Below are 22,489 nucleotides of genomic sequence, written 5' to 3'. Positions count from 1 at the left end.
TTGAAAACATCTGAACATCTGTAGATGTGTGTGTGTGTGTGTGTGTGTGTGTGTGTGTGTGTGTGTGTGTGTGTGTGTGTGTGTGTGTGTGTGTGTGTGTGTGTGACTAGAAAAACAACGTATACAATCTGTCAACCAAAGATGACACAACATGTGAAGACCTCGTCGTAAATCAGGCCTCTGGTTATGGAAAGACAATAGCAAGTTCATCAGTTTGAATTAAAATGCTGCATGTTTTTAATAAACCTATCTAGTCACGTCAGAAATCACTGAATTCTCTGTCATTCATTCATCTATAAGAATGAATGAGGACGTGGTTAAAAATGAAGATTTCTCTGCTGAGTGGCTGATTTGACCTCTTTGTCATTGGGAGAGGAGGAGGGGAGCTGCCCCCGATGTCTCTCAGAGATGACTGGGCACAATGAAGAGGCTCTGGGAAACATCCATTGTGGAAGAACTGGAGAAATTTTCTTGAAAGGAAAATAAATCTTTGATTTTTTTTCTCTTCTTTCCTGGCTGGCAGTGCAGGAAAGCTTCATACTGCACAAGCATATACAGCCGGAAAGGGGATGAATCATTGGAGCGTTGAAGAAATTGAATTTATTCATTTATTTTACAAAAATACTCCGAAATGATTGGTGTAAATTGTTTCCATTTTAGGAGGGATGTCTACAGAGCTTCTCTCTATATATAAAACACTATTTTCTCAGGGTCTGGGATTATGCAACATGGAATATCCAGTCAGCTGAGCTTTATTCCACTCAGATCAGACTAAAATAAACCCAAATATACAGAATATCTTTTCCATGTGCTGTACTTGGTCTCAGTTCTTTCTTCAATAGGAAATGCTTTCGCAGACGCACACAGTCGAACTCGCAGCCCTGTGGCCGGTGAGCTCATGAAGGCGTGTCTGAGAAAAGAGCCAGAAGCAGAGGCAGGCAGTCGGGTTACAGGCATACAATAAAATCAAAATCCAACTGTGACGCCATGGAGATCTGGAAGAGGTATTTACTCTGTTTAACACTTTTACAGAGACCAGCACCGCAGGAGACAAAATATATAGACTTAATGTTGAGCTTGGGAAACTTGAGTTTAGGTCTTTCATGTTTGTTTGCAGGTGACAATAAGAACATATAGAATGTTACATCTTTACGTCTACAAAAAGGAGAGCATTGCAAAATGTGTCTTAGCTCATGTAGCAGTGATTATGCACTTTGCACAGTTCTTTTTGATTTTCAAAATAAATTCTCCTTCCTGATCTTCTCTGATCGGATCCGTCAGTCTCTCTGCGTTTTATTTGGTTTTCATTACATAACATCATCTGGAAAATCCATGAAAGTCCAGGGTCAAATGGGAAAAATAATCCTGCAGCACACAACAGCCTGAAACTTTGCACACAGAGAAAGATCAGTCTCCTAAACATCAAGATCAATAACTTGTTCTCTGAGAAATCAACGTTAATGTTGGATAATCGTCCGATCACACAATGTTATTTCAAGAACACCAGCAGGAAAATGTAATAGGTTCTTCCTTTGGTCATGCCCAACCTCTCCACAACATTTTATGGAAATTTGCTCCGTTGTTTACGCATAGTCCTACTTAGAATCAAACCAGCCAACAAAAAGCACGGGGTGAAAACATAACCTCCCAGGTGGTGGTAACAAAAACCTCCATATTTATCCATTTCCTTGTTTATCTCTCTTTTCTGTGACGTACTCGCCACTTCTCTTCCATGTGCTCTTTTTGTTCCATGTTCAGGAAAGTAAATCTCGATGTTGAGCAACAAATCAAGTGGCTCATCTTTAACACAAGTTCAATTTACTTTCCTCCCGAAGAAAAGGTTCTGACCTGTAACATATGTCGGTTTATTAGGGACCCAGTCAGACAAAGTTTATCGTGTCTGGTGTTTTTATCTGTTTTTCCATTTTACCTCTGCGTGAGGTTTAATCTGCATAATCTGGTCTCTATAAAAACAGGCAAAACAAAAGTCTCCATGGAAAGACGATACATTTAACCTCTCCTGTCTTGTTTTATAAGGCCAGAAATGTAAAACCGTAATGTATCAGCCATCATATTGCAGAATCAGAATATAAAGTCCTCCAACAGGCCACTAGCACCATTTGAGACACAGAACAACCATCTTAACCTGCAGTTCTCTTAATGTTGTTCCATCTCATCTCAGGTAGAACCACAAAGGCCAGGATCCCCTGCTGTGGAACAAGTTGGTAATGAAGCAGCTATTAAGACAAGAAACTAGTATTTACCTTAAACACACTACCACCAAATTACTGCAATTATATTTATAAAACTTTAATACAGATTAACTTTCACTGATGTCAAGTTTCAAATGTCAGAAAATACAAATGAAAATACGATGCATGCACAAAATGCTGCTAATAAAGGCATTACGGTATTATTATGATTTTAAGTCTCTGCCACATGGTATGAAGCATAATAAAGAAAAATGTATTCAAATTTTATCACTTTAAGAAGAAACTTAATAGAATCCTGGCTCCGTAGAGATGCTGCTGACTTCTTGCTGTACTGTCTGATTTACTTCACCACATACATGATATGTTTCATTCAAAAATACTAAAACCAAAGACAAACAAAAGTAACAAACTCATTTCAAAACAACCACAAAAGTCTAAAAACACTGCTCAGAGTGTGTGGGGAAATGGCAGCAACATCCTCTAAAAGCAGGTCTACTACGCTCATTTACCATTTGGGGTTCCTTTAAATATTGATAAAAATTCCCTTACATGAAAGCTACAACTGCAAAAGTGACTCCTCCCCCTCCCCCTCTCCATTTTAATTTCACTGGTTTTCTTTATCTTGTGGAAAAATGTTTGGTATCTGCTGTAGCATCAATGCTGAATGTAAACACAAGCCTGGAACCATATTCCCACACTGATTTGAAAGGTTCAATAAGTGTAAAGGTCTGAATGGAAATAAGACAAGATGGATGATAGAAAACAGAAATAGAACTCATTGCATTCACAGCAAAATTGATAAGAGAATTCAAATGAATGCAGTAACTTGATATTTCGTTTCAGATGCTGATGCAGATGTGACTATTTTCCCTCAAGATACATGTTTTAGATATAAATAAAATAGGATCACTTGAGATACACCAAGTATATAAAAGAAAATGGAATAAAAGTAAAAGATATCTGGTCAAAGAATTTATTAAAAAAAGGGTTTTGGTGTCCTAGCGAGTTTTCAGCACGAGGGCACTGAGAACCAGATCAACCCACTGTCGGTCCTGTGAATAACTTCTCAGTTCAGACTGTAAGTAAAGCGCTGAACTGACGCACTATCACGTGACTGAGGTAGAGCATTAACTTTAAAGTACTTCGCTGTTAAAGGGATCATTGAGGCCGTTTGATACCGAAGCAATAATCATAAAACCACATTAGAACAAACAAGCGTCACACTGCGACTGGCTTCTACTTTGGCTCCTTCATTAGTTGCAGAATAAAAGCTCTTGACTTGGCATTTTGTTAATGGACGGTTACACATCCTCAAGGTTTCCCCTGGGAGCACCTCGGATGGAAAGGTGCAGAAACGAACGGGTCTTCCAGAGCTCGTCCCCCGATGGTCCAGGAGTGCAGCGGCCCCACGGCCACGGAGCCCACCGCGGCCAACTGCCCGATCCTGGACACGACCCGGTGCACAGCCACCGGTTGCTGGAGCACGAGAGGCTGCGGAGGGGCCCGGGGGACGAGGGGCTGGGGACCGGGGACAGACGCTGCAGAGGGGACCAGGTGACTCTGAATGTGCTGCGTTCCACATTTAAATAACTGAGCATTAGCTTTTGCGGTTTCCGGCCTCTTCCCGAACGGCGCCTGGAGGAAGACATCGGACGCCTCGGTGGGTTTACGGGACGCAGACGAGGAGGAGCTGCCGGAGGACGCCCCGCTTTCTCTTCCAGGTGTTTTGAAAGGAGCCAGCTGGAAGACGTCAGAGGTGACCGGGCCGCTGACGGGATGGGGGGGTAAACTGGTGGAAGGAGCTGGTGTCACATGGTGGTGTGTGCTCATCTCATCTGATTGCAACGTGTGTTTGTTATGGACGCACGCAGCAGCCATCGTCTGCTGCTCCTCGGACAGCTGGAGCAGGACAGACGCTCCGGAGCCCGTCGGTGCTTTGCTGTGGAGCTCCCTCTGCAGGTCTGTGTGTGGAGGAGAGCAGGAGAACATCAGGACACGTGCTGCAGAGCGTCACAACTACAATCTGAATCTACTGCACATTATACAAAACAGCCTATTTTCTACTTTCAGTGATATTAAACAAGAGAAGTGGATGATGAACCAAATCTGCCTCATATTGATCGGATCCCAGTGACAGAAAGGGATCAAGTGGAAATCTTGTAACGTTTTAGTGATGACAAACTTTTCAGTTTTTTTAAATCCTACATTCGTTAACAAACAATTCATTTAGTTCTGTGCTTTTCTACTGTGATATGTTTACATGGGGAACTAAGACTTGAAGTGTCACCATCTGAATTTAATTCATCGCTAAAAAAAAATGTTCCCAATTTTACTTCATTGTTTTTAGTGATTACTTTAGATAGTTTTATAGTTTTCTTGTGCATAACTGTTAAATGAGGTTGTATTGTTTACAGGATTCATTTGTTGAGCAATTGTACTGGCTAAGGAGCTATTGTTATGAGAATATAATAATTATCATTACCAGTACAATTAGAATTATCAATATTGTGTCAAGATATCTTCAGTGTAGAGGCCCAGTTTCACATTTATGGGTTTAAAAAAATATGAAACAATATTGGCAATTATAATGTGCTAGGTAGGTAGTTAAATACGTGAAAAATAATTAGATATATATTCATTTTTTAATATCCCATCATTTATGTAATACACTTCAAACACGTCTCCGTCATATCTGTTCTGCTCTATTCTTGTTATTTAAGGATCAATAAGTAAGTGGATACCCAAAAAATAAGCAGTGGCTTCGAGTCGGCCGTCAGACTCGAGTATGAAATTAGAATAATAATATTACTTTGAGTAGCTGAAGTAAAAATCGAATCGTACAGAGACTAAACGCATCGACACAATGCAGTAATAGATAAAGATGGAGAGTTTGAATGGGGCATGAAGCTGATGTTTGATCTTACCTGAGTGGACTTACCCTGCTTTCCAAGTAGAACAACATGTTGATTAGTGAATTACACAATTATCCACACTCAAATATATTATCTCACAAATCAACAAATCACTTTTAAGCCCTTTGTCTCCCACAAGCTTTCATGCACCTATCTTTTCATGCAAGTCGGATGAGAAACTAATCAAACACCATCAATTATTGTTATTATGGCACTTAAACCTGTTAATACAATCTAAAATTGAAAATGTATAACTTAATATAAATTGTTTAAATGTTTATTTTACTGACAAAATAAATTTAACCCATAATTTGGAAAAAAATAGTAGTCTTACAATCAAAACTCCACACGTTGACATTCACATTTGTATTTTATTTGCTATTCCTTTATAATTCTTTAATTATCTCACAAAAATAGAAGGAGCACACGATACCACAGCTCTGACGCAGGTTTGGGCCAAACACTCGGGGAGTATCCGATTTCAGTTTTGGCAAAAAAACAACAACACCAAAAAAAACAACAACAGAGGACGAGGGGCTCCTGTTTCACACCCAAGGACTAATCTCACTACCTGTTCGTCTTCACCGATTTCAACAGCACACAGGCAGCGACAGGGAGAAAGCTCGGGAGTTGCATAGGTTTCAAACAGTAACTGCGAGTGACTGAGCTGTTCAGTGGAGGGACCATAGAGAGGATGATGATTCAAGGAGAAACACGTGAGCCGTGAGTCTTTTAGAGTGTGGGGGCTAGTGTATGACATTGAAATTGCAAAGACACCAATATGTACTACATAAAGTCATTATCATGAATTGCTTTACCTTTTATTATCAAAGAACGTGGGAATGCCCCCGATAACTTGAGCTCTTTTCCCAGATTCGGTATATTCTTATTACGTTAATATTTCTTGTTTAGTTGGTTTAATATTTAAGTTTTAAGGTGATTTTTTTTATTACATTTATTCAGATTTGTGGAATATATCTAACCAGCATTCCTGGATCTCTTTCAGCATTTTAACACAACATGACTGATTTGTTTATCTTAAAACCCGATAAATAATGATACAATTATAAATCCAGATTTTTTTAAACGTATGATTACTTACTTCAAAAATGTAGCAGTATAAGTAGATGTAGCAAATGCATATGTGTAATGTAGGATATATTCTACTTGATATAATGTTCTAGTATTGACATTGAGATGGTCTTCATGCACTGTGTTCATGCATGGGAAGTAAAATTACTTTATTTGATCTTACAGAAACATTTATATTGCTGATTGGAGCTGATTTTCAAACCCTGGACGGCTGATTTGATGCCGTCAGATAATCAAACCACAGCAGCAACAGTGTCGTGTGGTCACTGTGAAACTGGCCGATTTCCCCCTTTCACAGAGCCCCTCACACGGGACAAATCCGACAAATTCTTGAAGCTGTAATATGGAGCGCAGACGTCCGGAGGACAGAGAGACCGGGGCGAGCAGTAAGCCAATACGTGTCCAGCCCTCAGAGAGAGAGTCATGGAGCTCTGACGACCTGAGAGAATTTAGGAGGGAGGGGGGGCTGTGCTTTCAGAAGAGACTTTAATGACAACGTGACTGTCGCCATGTTCGCAGCAAACAACAACACAAGTAGGCTACTGGAAAACACATCCAACAAGTCCGACTCCACGCACACATACATACTTATCAGAACACTGTAGAACCACCAACACACGTGAACGTAACATTCAACAACACTGCCATGCGTTTTTTTTCGATATGACGTCTGTGATCACTAAAACCCGGTAAAGCGAAAAACAAAAGCTTTACAAAGCACAATTTCCGAAAAAAGAAAAAGTTCTAGTTCAAGCGAAGACATGAAACAGGACCAAGATTCAAGAGGTTAATCTCCCGCTCGTCCGAAAAACTCTCAACCGCGTTCAATAAAAATATAATCCTTCATCAGTCCATGTAAACAAACGGGACACAGGCTCACTTTCGTTTCACAAAGGTGGAATAAGACATTGGATTCAGCCTAATCTCTCAAGTCTAACAAAGACTAGGATTATCATCTATACAGTTCAATGTACCGACAGTTATTGAGTAGATAGAGCCAAGAAAAACAATCCCACAAAGAGGAATGAGTATTCTTCCATATTATTCAGTGATTATGGTGTTAAGAATTATATATGTTTTTTTCCTTATAGACTAATATTTATTTCTTACATTCATTCTCTAACACTCTAGTCATATTAACATTTATTAACAGGAAAACAATGTCAATCAAATTTCAATCAATCACCATATATATATATATATATATGGATGACAGATTTCACATGTAAAGCAATATGTTTTCCACAAGTAAAGCTTTATGACAATGACTTCATATATACATGGGAAGAAGAACCAACTCTATGGTCTGGATAAGAGCCTGCAGTCCAGATTTCTATTTACACAAGTTATGAGTGAACAAACGGCAGGGATGTAGGAGGGATTGCATGATGCGGAATTCGTGTTTCAGCTTATAATAAAAAAATGAAAATGAGTGAAAATGCCACATTGTGTCGTTTCTGTTAGTGCCACAAATTACCTGAATTGTTGTTTCTACTTAGTTTATTTCTACGTTTTTCTATCATAGTTGATTACTCAAGTTTTTTCCATGATTTCATGCATTTTTTGTGTGGGTATGGCACCCTGCTATAAACACTGTTAAATGACCAGTGATTGATCATTTAATTCCAAAGCAACCTATCGCTTGCCTCAAGGATCGAATTGAGGTGAAGCACTCTGTCTTGAAAACACTTTCAGCTTGAATTGGTAACATAATGTGCAAGATATTTCTTTTTACTATAGTTATAGTATGAGCTAAGCAGATATTGTACACTTCAAGGACTCATCCATTCAGCTTAGTCCGTTTACTTCACAGATTATTTTATGGCACTTCACTGTTTTTGTGTCCCGCTTTTCTCCACATCACAATAACTTTGTACGGTGCTTGTGCTGCCGAAGCTGAAGGAGGCAGAATGAGGGGCTATGGCTGTTTGTTTCCAGATTGTGACACAATATCATTGAACGATTCAGTCTAATCGATAGCAGCTTTAAACTGTTAAAAGATATTCCCTCCAGCAGCCGAGGCTGACGGAGGCAACACTCCTGCTACTGTGCAAATCAGGCTACATGACACTTTTCAAACAGGCTTCCCTTCGTAGAAGAAAGAAACTGACTCTATTTGAACTAACTATCATTTAACTTTTCCATGGTTTTACTTTTAAATGTGCAAATAAACCTGGGGAGGAGGAACTTAAAAAAGCCGAACAACGACAAATTCACTTGTGCACGATAATAACTACAACCACTTAGAACTAGGCCTATTGTACATTACAACAATGATCTTCTATTGTTTGCTATTAGACACAATGAAATATTGTTCAAACAAACTGGATAGCAATATCATATCCTGATTGACAGAGAGATGCGGTGGTTAATCTTTAGAAAGGATGATGTTAGTGTATTGAGCCAACGGACAATACACGATGCACGGAGACTACGACAAAGAGAAGATGTGAGTGAGAGGGTGAGAGATAAGAGGTGAGGAGAAGCCAAGATAATGAAGTCGATACGGCAGAGAGGGCGGGAGTGAAGAAGCACTAAAAGGCGGAGGAGGCTTCTACTGTAGGAGCTACAACGATGATGGCAGCCAGGGGTGCAGGAAGCTAGTTATGACAGCAGTGTTGATTGCAGTTATGCTATGCCAGTCCAGTGTTACAGCGTCTACTTGGAGGGGGGGAGGGAGCCGCCTACAAGTCGATGAGCTGGTCCACCAGCAGCAGGGAGCGGGCCAGGCTGGGCAGGCTGGATTCAGAGCCGCCACTGTTACTGCGCGAGTGGCCTCCTGAAACTGGCCGGACAGACAAGGGGGGGGGGGGGGGGGGAGTAAGGGCAAACAAGAGGGGAGGAGAAGCAGAGGAGTGGGATTCACAACAAGCAACACAGCAGTCAGAGAAGAGAGGGAGAGAGAGGTTGAGAAAGAGAGAGGAGAGAAAAAAAGAGGGCAGAGTTTACCCATATAACTCTGCATCATTCTCAAGTGAGGATGCAGAAGTAGTGCAGACACCTGATCAGTTTGTCAGTAGGTCAGTAATTATTGAGCAAATTAGCATGCGACTGAACCCCAGACACCCCCGGGTAAGTCTCTAATCCTAAAAACCATCTTGACCCGCCTGTGCCTCCTTGCAGAGACTGTAAAGACTTACCTTGGGAGTTCTTCCGCCCTGTGACGGGAATAGGATCAAACTCATCCTCGGTGCCGACCTCTCCACTGGCTTGTTGAGGCTCAAAGTCCGAGATCAGGAGAGACGAGTCTGCAGAGAACAGAAGAAACGTAGGTGTTGGATGTAACAGAATAAAAGCCCAATCTTTAGAGGAAGCAGTTAAAAGAAAACAAAAAGCAAATACATAGTTTGGGACCAAAAATGATTAAACTACAATTTTTTTCCCGGAGAATCATCTCAGCTACTGCAACAAACCATCCACTGCTCTCCCACAGTAAAAGAGATGTTTGATAAGATTTTATGAGCAGAGATTAGTGGTAATTAGGATCGTGCAGCTGCTGCACTCATTCAGGCTGTGATTGGGAGTTTGTCCTGTCAACAACAGTTAAATGCCTTCGTTCACCAGACACAGAACAAATATGTCAGCCACAGCTGAGGAGCTCTCGGTTTGAGACACCCAATGTGGTTTCACAGACGATTCCATTAAAAAGAAGAACTTTCCTCTAATGTCAAATGATTACGACGTTATAGAGAGAAATATAACTCAGACTGTCAAGATGAATTTGTCAAGGTGAGGTGGAAATGCGTCTGCTGCCACCCAGTGGTTGAAGTCTAGAGATAGTGACAATGTTAATATCCCCAATAACAGTAGATGGTTTTAGGAGTTTGTTGGCGTTTTCCTTCTCTCTAGGGTTGTAAACAGCTTCAAGTCCAAAATGCCATCCATCCATTATCCCTATCGCTTGGGGTTGCTGGGAGACCTAGAGCCAATCCAATCAGGTGTTGTGCGAGAGAGAGATAGAGAGAGGGGGGGGGGGGGGGCACCGTGGACCAGTCGCCAACATACAGAGACAAACATTTCAAACCTAGAAATCTGTATTTGTTTTGATGAGGGACCTCCCTGTTAAGGATGAATTAACTGGAACACCGAACTTTTGACTTTTAAGTGAATATTAGTAACCCACAGTGTTTCTGTCACTCTAATACACATTTCTAAATCATTTGTATTCTTCCGGTTTTCTTCTTTTACCCTATGACTGAAATTGACCAACTGCTGAATCACTGTGACAAACACTTCTTTGTGTAAGAAATAAATATGCAGACATCAAGTTCCCAGCGACTCATTCAATGTCCAAGGACACGTCATGAAGAGATGACCTGAAAAACGTCAAGATGCTTCTCAAGGTAACTCAATATCAGCTTGTAAAAACGGAAATGTTGTTTTGTCTGTCCTTGTCTGACCATCTTATGAATTTGAATATTTTTCCGAGTCCATCTGCAGATGTTGAGTTAAACATTCAGCGAGACCAGCACAAACGTTTATCAGGCCACATCAGATCCTAGTTGTTGGTGATGTTGCTTTAAATCTCACACTCTCTGTGTTCAGGGAGCTCACCGCCTACTTCTGCCAGATTCTTCCACCTTACCTGCTTTAGGCTGCGTGGAGTCTCCAGACAACAGACAGAAATCATCCAGAGCAGAGGCAGCGGAGCTGGGGGCTGAGGATACGGAGGAGGTGGCGCTGCTCGCTGCTGGGGGGGCGGACGGAGCAGAGATCAGGGAGCAGCCCAGGAGAGAGTCGTCTGCAGTGAGGGAGTCTGGGTCAGGAGAAGGTAAAAGTGAAAAGAGGAGAGATTAAAGTTTAATTATGGACAAGGACACTGATACTTATACTGATCTTACGCTCCTTAAACTACTTGCAAACTAGAATATTTTAAGATTCACACCAGAGAACATTTAGGAGCACAAACACACCTTTTGCAGACTCTTCCAAGGAGCCACCGAAGGGATCCGACAAAGACAAGAGGTCAGGCAGCAGGAGTGAAGATGTGTCGGGGGATTTGAGTCCTTCAATCAGCTTCTCTAAAGGCCGGTGAAGACAGAGAGAAAGGGTCAGAACATGTACCACTAACAGACTGTGGAATACAGGGGATAAGACTGTGCTCTTTGTGTAGTCAAGGTCATGTAAGGATTTACTGATTCAAGATATTCCCAGAGCAACAGACGAGAAGGAAAGACGTTGAAAAGAACTTGGTCTGATGACGTTTGGTTTGGAGCCAGACTGGGTGCTCGTCTATATAATGTTTAGATCAAGTACTTCAGCAATCATCACTTATTCATGTCATCATCCATATTTAATTGTTATTCATTTCACTAAGAATATTTTAGGACAACCACCACATCATTTTGTCAGATGTCTCTTAAACAATGGGTCTGGATTTCTTTCGGGAAGACGAGAGCTTTTCACGAATAGCCCAACTGTGTGAGACAGTAACAAATACATGCATCCACCGGCAGAGAGACTGTGTTTACCTGGTGCATCCAACAGCTCCAGGGCACAGAAAGGATCTGCTACAGCCAACAGAGAAGCTCCCGAGTCTACGATGGCTGACGCTCTTTCAACTGGTAAACAAAGCAACGTTATACAGCAAAGATTTGAAATCAAGCCTAAATAATTAACCCAATATGAATACATGCTTGTTGTTTCATTGGTACATTTCAAATCAAACAGTTTAAACCTGGCCTGTTTTAAGTCTGAGCTCATTAGCCGATGTCAGTAGCTTCATATTTAATGTACAATCACAATAGAGGATTCACGCAACTCTTGGGAAGAAAGTGAATGAAGTGTGATTCCTGAAATGTCTTAATGAATCAAACAGACCAACTGAGGAAAACTAAAAACTCCCCCACATTTTCTTTAAACAGCTAAAGACTTAAAGCGACTGCATTACCTAGTTCTGTGTATGAGCAAATCAATTCTCACGTTTGTCTCGCTTGTTAAAAGCAGCTCTTAAACCGTGAGTCGCTACATTTCCTGGGCACAACAGCATCATTTCTTAAAACAATAATCAATGCCGACATTTCTTTCATTGAGACCAAACCCCCCGTTTATATTTATGTTCTGCACATAGGAAGCTATCACATTAAGAGGTATACTTCTTGGTTTGACATTACATTACGGTCCTTCAGCTGTATACAGTACAATGCATTACCCAGCATAATGACAGCAGTTATGAAGATATGCTTCCATTAATCTATAAATTAATCAGTCTTTATGTCAGCTTTGTTTGATGTCCACAAATGAGCAGGATAACTCAGGAGAACAGTTGCCTGTTTATAGGAATGACGTTGAAATTCTGTTGATATTTAATCTTTTAAAATGCTGATGTTGTTTTTTATTTAAAAAAAGGTTAGAATAGATGTGTTTTTCTAATGTTAGAACTACTCTGGATAGACAAGGTTTATGAGTCAGTTTTGAATGTGTTTTTCTTACAAGTTTGGAATGATTTCCAGTGTAATATGATTTTAAGATGTAGCTTTGTTATAATGGAAGTGGAGGGCCCGTGGAGCTTTGTGAGCCCTGGTCTGTGTAAAAATAAAGAACAGAACAAAAACACTGACTCTAAAGGGAAAACTGTGACATACTTGTTTCTTGGGATTCGTTTTCCACAGTCAAGGCCTGCAGGCCTGGTATCAACTCTTCAGAAAATGATGTCTCAGTTTCCGAAGGTAGGTCTAGTGAAGACATGAACTAGTTATAACATCTCCTCTTTGTAAGCTGTTGAAAATAATACTCATCTATGAACACAAACTTTACCTTTGGGCTTCTTGTCTTCCGATTTGAATTCCTCAGCAGTGAGGTTGGAGAAGTTGTTGGAGAAGCTGTCATCGTCAAAGGGGTTCCACGTCTGTGTCGGAGTGATGGTTGCGCCGCCAGAGGCAGGAGCAGCGGCTCCAGCTTTGTTCTGGTCCTGGACTGCGTCTCCAGCACCTTGTTGAACTTGCTGGGTGTTGCTTGGCTGAGATGTAAGTGATCTGGAGAGACAAATGCACAGAATAACAGATAAAACACACTGAAGAAAACCCCAACTTGAACTGATATTCCAGTAAATATGCCACTTACAGGTTAAGAGCAGCGTCTCCATTAACTCCCTGCAGCTGCTGAGAGTCAGTAACTGGAACTGCAGCGATGCTACTCGCTGTGGTGTCACTTGGGACACGTTGGTGCCCTCGCTCTTCAGTTGTCTTTGGAGAAGCAGGTGGAGTCTGACCAAAAGAAGCATGCAGTGAAAGCAAAACACATTAAAAATAACCTCAATAAAACCCACAGTATGTTAAAGCTGATGGTGGAGAGCAGCAGCCTGCTCACCGTCTCAGCAGATTTTTGGCTGATCTCAGTGGAGGCAGCTGAGGGCTGAGATACAGGAGGTTGATCAGAGGCCGGTTTGCTGGGCGAAGGCTGAGCCGCTGGCTGCTGAGGCTGGCTACCCTGCTTGCGACGGGCTGGACGCTGAGGCGGGGCCGGGCTGGATGGAGTCACTGCTGCCTGCTGGGAGGAGGAGCTGACCACAGAGGGAGTCGTGGTCTGCTGCTGGACTGTTGGCTGAGCTTGAGGTTGGACGTCACTCTTGGTCACTGGTGATACTACTGCTACTGGGGGGGGCTCTGCTCCTGTAACTGCGGCTGGCAGCACGACCTGTCACAGACAACGTTACCTATCATCACCGTAAACATCACATCGGCAAAGCCCTGACACGAGAGGAATAACTGCAGCCGTTAATTTATTTGTATAGGGCTGATAATAATAATAATAATAATAATAATAATAATAATAATATCATGCTACTAAAGCCGTTTTCTTCTGATTCTTTCCTCTTCTTCTGTATTTTTGCACATTTACACACACACACTGTAAGGGTTTGTATAATCTTTAGATAGCTCCTCGGTGTATTCAGAGAGCACGTACCTGTTTCTGCAGCGCCACAGCCGGACTGGAATTGTTTTGCGACTGGATGAGAGGCAGAGCAGAAGTCTGCACCTTCTGTGACTGCAGAGCTGCAGCGGGCTGAGCGAGGTTTAAGCTGACTCCTGAGGGATTGTTAAAAGGAACACAGCTCATTACTCTTGAGAGAGCATGAAAATATTTTCTATCTAAATACTACGTACGCAGAACAATATAAATTCAAACAACATAAAAAGGTTTGTAGGAGGATTTGAGTTAAAGTTCACTTCAGAATAAATGTATTAAAGAGGATCATAGAATCTGATAAACACAGGAAATCTAACGGATTTGTAACAGATACAAAGCTGATATAAAATGAAACAGTATTTGAAGTGGCAGAGCGGAGAAAATAATCCCATAATCACTTGGGGCCTGTGGTTAGATTGCATTAATTTACGCGAGTCTTAACCTGCGTGCTTGATCTGTTACTGTTGAGAATTGGAGGCTTGAGCGTGTGGACAGAGGATTAGAGGGATTCTGGTCTTTATGCACATCTTTATTCAAAACCTTGGTTTCCCTTTCCATACGTACCAATGGGCTGAGCTGCACCAACAGGGATATTAGGCCGTTTGCGCGGGGTGAGGGCAGCAGGCTGGATGGGTAGAATGCCCGCAGCAGCCTGGGTGTGGGCTGCTTTGGGCCTCTGGCGAGGGGTGATGGAGGTTTCAGTGGTGGGAACAGGATCCGTCAGTCTGGCAACAAAGGGAGGATATTGGCCTTCATGTTAATGATGGCAAACAGTGTGAACATAATTATTTAATGAGTATCAGGATACTGATTGTACCTAATTACTTCCACAAAATGAAGAGTAACTACAGCTCTGATAGGAATACAACGTAAGCAGCTCATGCTTGCCTGGGCTTAGCCTGGTTCTTCTTTAAAGCCGCAGCCTCACTCGCTTTGATTGGCTCAGGAAGTTTAGAGGGAATTTGAGAATTCTGGATTATGGGGGAGAAAAATGACAATAAAACTTGAAGTTGGCAGATATTCTGTATGCACATGATGAATTAGAGCAGATTTTCCTCCCACAGCGTGACAACGAAAGTGTTTGTTAATGTAGGTCAGGCAAAGACACCCATTGCAGATTCCGCTGAATACTAAAAAATTCCTCCTGAGAGAAAGCCGGAGAGCCAAATATTTCAGCTGACCCCAGTGCTGACGGAAACTGACCTTCACATTCTGAACAGGGCTGGTCCGCTGAGCTAGTTTAAAAGCAAAGAAGGACAACTGGTAGATATCTGGTCTTTTGTCTGGGTCCACCTCCAGCATGTATCCTAAAAAAAGCACCATAAAGAAAGAAGAATAGAGAGTCAATGAATAGACATTAACACAGGAGCATGCTTTGTGAAAATTGATATTGAAAAGGTGAAGTGACGTTAAAGAGACACTGACTAATGAGGCAGTGAAGATCGTAAGAGTAGCGAGAGTTATCTGGAATGGTGAAGCTGCCATCACAGATGGCCACCTGGCTTTCACCAAAGGGCAGAGTGAAGAAGCACAGCTTGTACAGCAAACAACCCAGTGCCTGGAGAAGACAATCACAAGCATGCCCCATCAAACCAACAACACAAACAAAGAGAGGAGAGGAGTTTAAACAAGAATAGCAATCAAGTCACACAAAAAAAACGTTTCCCCCTCCAAACCACACCAGCAGGCAGAGTGTTCTAAACTATTAAGTTAATACACAGAAGTTTCTGACTTGTAAGCAGCACAAATAAGACAAAAACAATTTTTCATTTTCATTTTTTAAGAACAACCAATCCCTAAAACTTCTATTTACCAAGCCTGTACGTTTAATATATTAATAAACAAGCCAAGATGTCACTGCTTTCTACTATTAAAAAAATCAAGTAACCATGCAAATACAGGTATACATGGGGGGAAAAAAACATACACTATAAGCAACACTTTCAATATGTTTAACTGAAATTGTGGCTTTACTTGATTTATGCACTTTTTTCAAGATTACCGTCCTCTTCACTCACCCAGATATCTGCTTTTGTGGTGATAATCTTGTTGTTGTACAGGTTAACCATTTCAGGGGCACGATATGATAGAGTGGTGTATCTGAAAGAGGAAAGGAAGAAATTAGTAAGAAACCTGCCTGGTTTTGACATTGTGTTATTGAAAATTTAGATTTTATCTGTCTCTATCCTTTGCACGAAACAACAAAATTCAGTGAGTCTACAGCTTTAACCAAAACGAGTGCTAATCAATAAAAGCAGTAGATATAGACAAAACAGGTGAAAAGAGGCACGCACTTTTTGATCTCTTCCTCCACCGTGGCAACTCCTTCGGTCTGCGGACTCTGGAACTTGTTAGTGGCGCTGCCGAAGTCACACAGCACATAATGACCCTTGTCGTGCAGGAGGATGTTCTCCACCTGTAGATATAAACATGAGATGAGACTCTCACAGCCGTGTGTAGCTGCTTTCAGTTAAGACAACTGGTTTGGACTTTTAAATGTCAGGGGGTGCTGCAGCAACTGACCCGCTCTGCAAAGTCAAACCCCTCTTCAACACACACACACACACCTTGAATATAAATATTGAAGTGCAGCCATCTTCACATAATGAAATGCCAACTTAGTCAAACCTGGCACGATCATTTCATCATTCTCTAACATACTACTCTCAAGTTTAAGACTTTTTTAAATGAGTTGAAGAAACCCAAATGTTTCCATCCGGATTATAACCTCTGAGTGACAGTGACTTAAAATGAACGTGACGGGCCCCACTGCAGTTGACTCAGTTCTGCAGCACTTTAAGTATTTTGACATCTACCTCCTCTCTCCTGTTGCAGCTATCCATAATTTAACACAACTCTACACAAACATATCAACCCCGATTCTTCAAAAGACCTCACAGCAGGGTAATCTGCAGGTGGTGGTTTTTCCCTCCCTTGTTACCAGGGATTGGACAACCGGTCCTGTCTGACACGTTGCATAGCCGAGCGCTACAGGGAACCGAGGTGGCAGCATGTGTCACCTTAAGGTCTCTGTGGATGATGGGTGACTTGCGCTGGTGCAGACGAGAAACGGCATCGCACGTGTCACAGAAGATCTGCAGCACCTCGACCTCGGTGAAGCCGGTCTGCAGCCTCTGGTTCATCAAATTGACCACCTGCCCTCCTGCAAAATAAAATCCAATTATACAGCAGCACGAACAACACGGATAATTAAGCTGACAAGTATATCATGGATTTTTTTACTTCTTTAAACACAAGTTCAATTCACTTTTACAAAAATAAAAGTATGTGGTTGCAGCCGCAGCCCGTGTCCCCGACAGTAATCACCTTTGCAATAGTCCATAAGTATGAGAACCTCCCATACATCCCTTGATCCCATAGCAGTGATATTGGAGTCCAGATAACCAACAATATTCTTGTTACCGACAAGGTCTTTCTGCAAGAACACACAAGTTCACGAGTGTTAACACACAACTCTGCTCAAAGTAAGTAACAAAACAGGCAACTGCTGTAAGTGGCTGAAAAGTGTTGTTGTACAATATGAATTGTTTACTCTGGGTATAGAAGTCTAACTGACACAATTTTGTACTTGGAATAAATCCGGTATACTAACGCGATACAAAGATTTGCGACACAAGGTGAGGCAGGGAAGAAAAATGTCCATATTTTCCTGGAAAATATGCAGTGAGAATTTTAATGTTGTTAGACTTCTGTGGTCAGTGCGAGTAGAATGATGCAGTGTGAGGTAATCAGAAACAGTAATGTATTAGGTAATGAACACCATCTGAGGTGAAGGACTGTCAATCTATACCTGCCTGTGCGTGTTTGTTTGTTTGTGCGTGAGAATGAGTGAGAGACCGACGTAAAGGAAACATTTTGAATGACATCATCTTCCAACTCAAGTTGTTATGAAGAGCTGTTTGTAATTCTGTTGAAAATTTATACAATCAGCTTTTTAAATAACATGACCATGACTCACTTCCTTCCTTCCTGAGGATTCCTACTGATAGAAAATATTGTATTTCGTGTAAAGATCCTGAATTCAGTGAATGATAGAAAAAAAAGCCTCTTAAAGCCTCATGATAGAATAATGACATTTTGTCTTAGGCTACCATGACAAACGTGTCTATTTATAGACTAAATAAATCCCATTTCTGCTTTTGGTCAAGCTGGTCTGATGGAGTCAGAATAGTCTCCTTCTACCAGCATATGACAGTGATTGTATAGCTGGGATGTGATCAGTTCAGTTTTGTGTTACGTTAGCCAACAGGCATCATTTATTATACATTTGTCAAAGGGGGTGAACTTCAACTTTGGGTACAGAACGATGAATGGTGATAAACTAAGGTACTATGTTGTCTGTATGAGATTTCATGTAAATCTCTGAAAACCCATCTCAGGAGGGGAGAGCAGAACATGCAAAACAATACTGTGTAAACAAAAGCAAAGTTCACCAAGAAGCAGATGAATAAATACAGAACCATCCCAACAACACCGCTGCAGGCTGACTGTGTACTGAATCCAGCAGTTATTCATACCGGAGCAAGATATCTTTCATTGGGGGGTTTTGGGACATTTGCAGGTACAATTTCGAAAAGCAGTGAGTTTTGTTTTTGCCTTCATGTGTGTTTTTTACCCAGCATTCAAACCCCTGCAAGCTCAAAGTGAGAACAAACAGATAAATGTTCAGTGACCGGCAACTCACCATTATTTGAATCTCGAGTTTGCAGACCTGCAGATCGTGCTCATTGTTGACGTACATCCTCTTCAGGGCACAACGCAGCCCTTGATTTGTTCGCACAAGGAACACAATCGCAAAACCACCTGCAGGATTGGGGAAAGACACGGTCAGTCTTCAAAGAGAGGATAGACCAACGACAATCTATGCAACCAACATCACATCCTTCTCAGAAGCTTTGTTAAGGCATTATGATTTGGGAAATTAAGCTGACACATTCTTTTTTCCCCCCTTTCACAATAAAATACAGGAACTGTCGCAATTTGTATCTGTGCAGACTTGCATCAGTATGGACGAGCAGGACCAAATGTTGCAGCCTTATAGTGTAATGCATTAGTCATGTCATTGCTGCAGGGTTTATGTAGAGGCCTAGATTGAGGCCTAACCATCTGGTATAGCTCAGACCGCACTCAAATTCAATGTGACCGAGTGACTTCAGTATCGGGCCAGACAATGCTGCTCATGCCGCACGTGACATGCGTATTGTACGGCTCTGTGGCATCGTGATCGCTGAATGCAAACACCTCGTCTAAGTTGAGGGTCGGCTCCAACTTCTGACATAAATGTTTCGGTTCATTTCAGCAAGTGCAGACAATCTGATCAGCTGTAAAACACCGTCTTCCTACACCATTTACAATGTGGGCCCTGGCTTTGACAGTCCTCACTAGCTGGCAGCCTGACACACTGATTAATACTGTGGGGCAGACATAATTACCACAGTATGCGGTTGGGAAAAATGAACAGATGGGGTGGCTTGAGGAAAATCAATAGTCAATAGTGTTAAGGAATGAGGCCTGAGGATGACAATATTTTTCGTGATTTAGCATAAATCACTGCAATGTTCTCTAGTTTAATTCATTTATGTACTTTAAATAGCATGTATGCAAGAACACTAGCATGATGTTCAATAAACTGTTGTTTAAAACACCAGAAATCAATGAAAATATTATTCCCTGGTTGAATATAATGAATAAAACAGCATTGTTTAGGTCAAGCACAGGCCTTGGCAATGTTGTGGTGATGTAAAACATGACGATCACTGGTGTTTAAAACGAAATCCCACAATTTGTTATGATCTACTGCTTGTGAGAAACTTTTCCTTCATTCATTCAGGTAAGTCTTCATCAGCTCAGATGAAATTCAATTCATTTCAATGTGTATAGAGCCAAAATCATAATATACACGTTCTCAATGCACATAGGTCAAGATCTGAAGAAAATAGAGAGAAACCAAACAGCTGCCACATCGAGCAGCCCTTTGGAGAATGTGGAGAGAAAACCCTCCCTCATTAACTGGAAGAAACCTCAAGCAGAACCAGACCCAGTGTGGGCGGCCATCGGCCTCGACCGGTTGGGGTGAGCGGGGAGAAAAATGGGGAGGAGGGGAGAGATGGGTGGAAAAGAGGGGATTGGAGAGAGAGAGAGAGAGAGAGAGAGAGAGAGAGAGAGAGAGAGAGAGAGAGAGAGAGAGAGAGAGAGAGGAGAGGGGGAGAAAGACGAGAGAGAAACTGCTGTGTTACTCAGAGAGGCAGCTAGTAGACAGCACCAGGCCCCTGTTCTGCATCCAGGATACACAGGGGGCAGATGCAGGGCTGCAGCCTTTCGGTGGGGATGGTATGAGGTTACATCCCTGCGCTGTCACGTAACTCTTGTGTGTATTTACCTTAAGCATGAAGCATCATCACCACCACCACCCTCATCATTATCATCCTCCTCCTACAACATGCATCATCTGCTCTGTGCAAACCTCCATCTCTCACCTTCAGCCACGGTCTCCTCCACGGTGACTTGGTGTCGCCCGACGGTGAAGGCTCGTCCAATGAAATTTCCGCCTGCGTGACTGGACCCGGAGCCGCCTCCTCCGGAGCCGGGCCCGGAGCTGACCAACTCCCGACGGGAATCGAAGAACTTCCTCATGGTGTCCGAAGCGACACACAGGGCGGACGGCGAGCTGCTGCTGGTGTCTCCACGCACAGAATGGTTGCACTCACGCAGACCGTGAACCCAACAACGAGTCTATTTGCAGCCTTAAAAACACGCACTGCACCCCCCAACACCACCCCCTCTCTCCTTTCTCCTCTTGTGCTGATGTGGAGGTTTTTAGGAGGCGATATTTCCCATTCGCTTCGCCAACACGAGCCAGTCGCTGGTGATGTAGCCGGAGCGGCTGAAGCTGCTGTTACGTAAGGAGTGAATAACACCACCCGGGGAGGCTAGAGCATCTCCGGGAGAAAAGTCCTGCTCCTCAGCTATCCCTGCAGCAGCCGCCCGTGGTCGGAGGATACCGCTGGGAACATTGGGTCCGTCTCCATCCCCGTCCGAGCCGAGCTAGCTCCGTGCTAGCCGCTTACGCGCTATGACATTTCGCGTGTAAGGTTATCCAGGTTACCCTCTGAAAGATAGCGGCTCCCGGGTGCGATGCGTTTCCGACGTGGAACTTCAACGATAGCGTCGCCCGGAAAAGATCTTTCCATCCTCATTCAACCGGAGCCGCCTCCAGTCGCCACATATCTGCCCGTGTGGCTATTTAATTCCCCCCCACTAGCGATTAAACTGTGATTTGTCTCCCCCTCCTTCTCCCTTCCCAGTTAGCTAACACATTAGCGCGGGGCAAGCGTCTCTCTAACCCGGCCGCAGATTCGACAGGAGCCCGGAACCTGCGTGTGTCCGTGCGGCGGATTTGACATCAACCAAAACACGAGAGTGAGGGTTTTTTTCAGTCCAGCAGCCGAATCTCTGCAGCCACTGCGATCTTTGGCTGTCGGAGATATCGCAGCATCCTAGCTGTTGCTGTTGACGCGCGCAGGGGAGTGTGGGTAATGGAGTTCCATAGCGTAACTGCAGCCTCTCTCCCTCACCTGCGTATGTGGTCATTTGCTGCGTTCACGTCCCGCTTAAATCGGAGGTGGATTAATGAGTGTTTAAAGGTCCAGGGGGTGAGATTTAGGTGAAAGGGATCCACTGTCAAAAATTGAGTATGAAAATAATCCCAGTGATGTTTTCACTAATGTGTTTCACCTAAATTGTACAAATTGTTGTTTTCTTTACCCTAGAATTGGCCCTTTCCTATTTGTATACTTTATATTTACAACAGGAGCGGGTCCACTCTATGGAGGCTGCCATGTTTTTTTTTTTTGCAGTAGCCCAGACTGGCTATAAAGGGGGTATAAAGCTGCAACATGTAACTTATTTGTGCTTCTAATGACAGCATTCACTTGTACTGTTATTTGACATGATCTGCCTCACTTCTTGCTTTCTTTTGCTCTCATCATCATCTATTTTTCTCTCTTTCCTTTTGCACTTCCAGCTTTGTGTGTGTGTGTGTGTGTGTGTGTGTGTGTGTGTGTGTGTGTGTGTGTGTGTGTGTGTGTGTGTGTGTGTGTGTGTGTGTGTGTGCGTGTGTGTGTGTGTTTGAGTGTGTGTGTGTGTGAGAGTGAGTCATTGAGAGAGGAACTGAATGAATCTCGTGCTGCTGTATATAAAGATTTTCACCAATTTAATAAAAATACCGATCACTATGTGTTGATCAGTGTTGATATTACAAACAAATGATTCTTAGTGAAACTGCAGCAGAGATGACACACAACTGTAGCTCGTACAGGAATGACATGGGGCCCCTACAGGGAG

At 42.5% G+C, this 22,489-nt stretch overlaps 1 protein-coding gene across 1 annotated transcript; it reads right to left on the bottom strand.

Annotated features, from left to right (window-relative positions):
• Window positions 1-2,294: 2,294 nt before the first annotated feature.
• On the bottom strand, window positions 2,295-21,688 carry LOC128424953 (AP2-associated protein kinase 1). The gene is made up of 20 exons (XM_053411402.1): window positions 20,623-21,688; window positions 18,831-18,949; window positions 17,453-17,561; window positions 17,146-17,288; window positions 16,420-16,541; window positions 16,144-16,225; window positions 15,551-15,683; window positions 15,329-15,432; window positions 15,014-15,096; window positions 14,690-14,850; window positions 14,123-14,244; window positions 13,526-13,852; window positions 13,280-13,422; window positions 12,974-13,191; window positions 12,802-12,891; window positions 11,689-11,778; window positions 11,131-11,238; window positions 10,803-10,973; window positions 9,358-9,465; window positions 2,295-4,174 (listed from the first exon to the last, which is right to left on the bottom strand). The coding sequence occupies exons 1-20, from the start codon at window positions 20,777-20,779 to the stop codon at window positions 3,525-3,527; spliced, it is 3,240 nt and encodes a 1,079-aa protein (XP_053267377.1). The 5' UTR covers window positions 20,780-21,688; the 3' UTR covers window positions 2,295-3,524.
• Between the last annotated feature and the right edge of the window lie 801 nt (window positions 21,689-22,489).

Source organism: Pleuronectes platessa, chromosome 19, assembly GCF_947347685.1.
Source record: "Pleuronectes platessa chromosome 19, fPlePla1.1, whole genome shotgun sequence".
Lineage (NCBI taxonomy): Eukaryota > Metazoa > Chordata > Actinopteri > Pleuronectiformes > Pleuronectidae > Pleuronectes > Pleuronectes platessa.
Note: the sequence above shows the minus strand (reverse complement) of the source record. Positions and strands in the feature narration are given on the sequence as shown.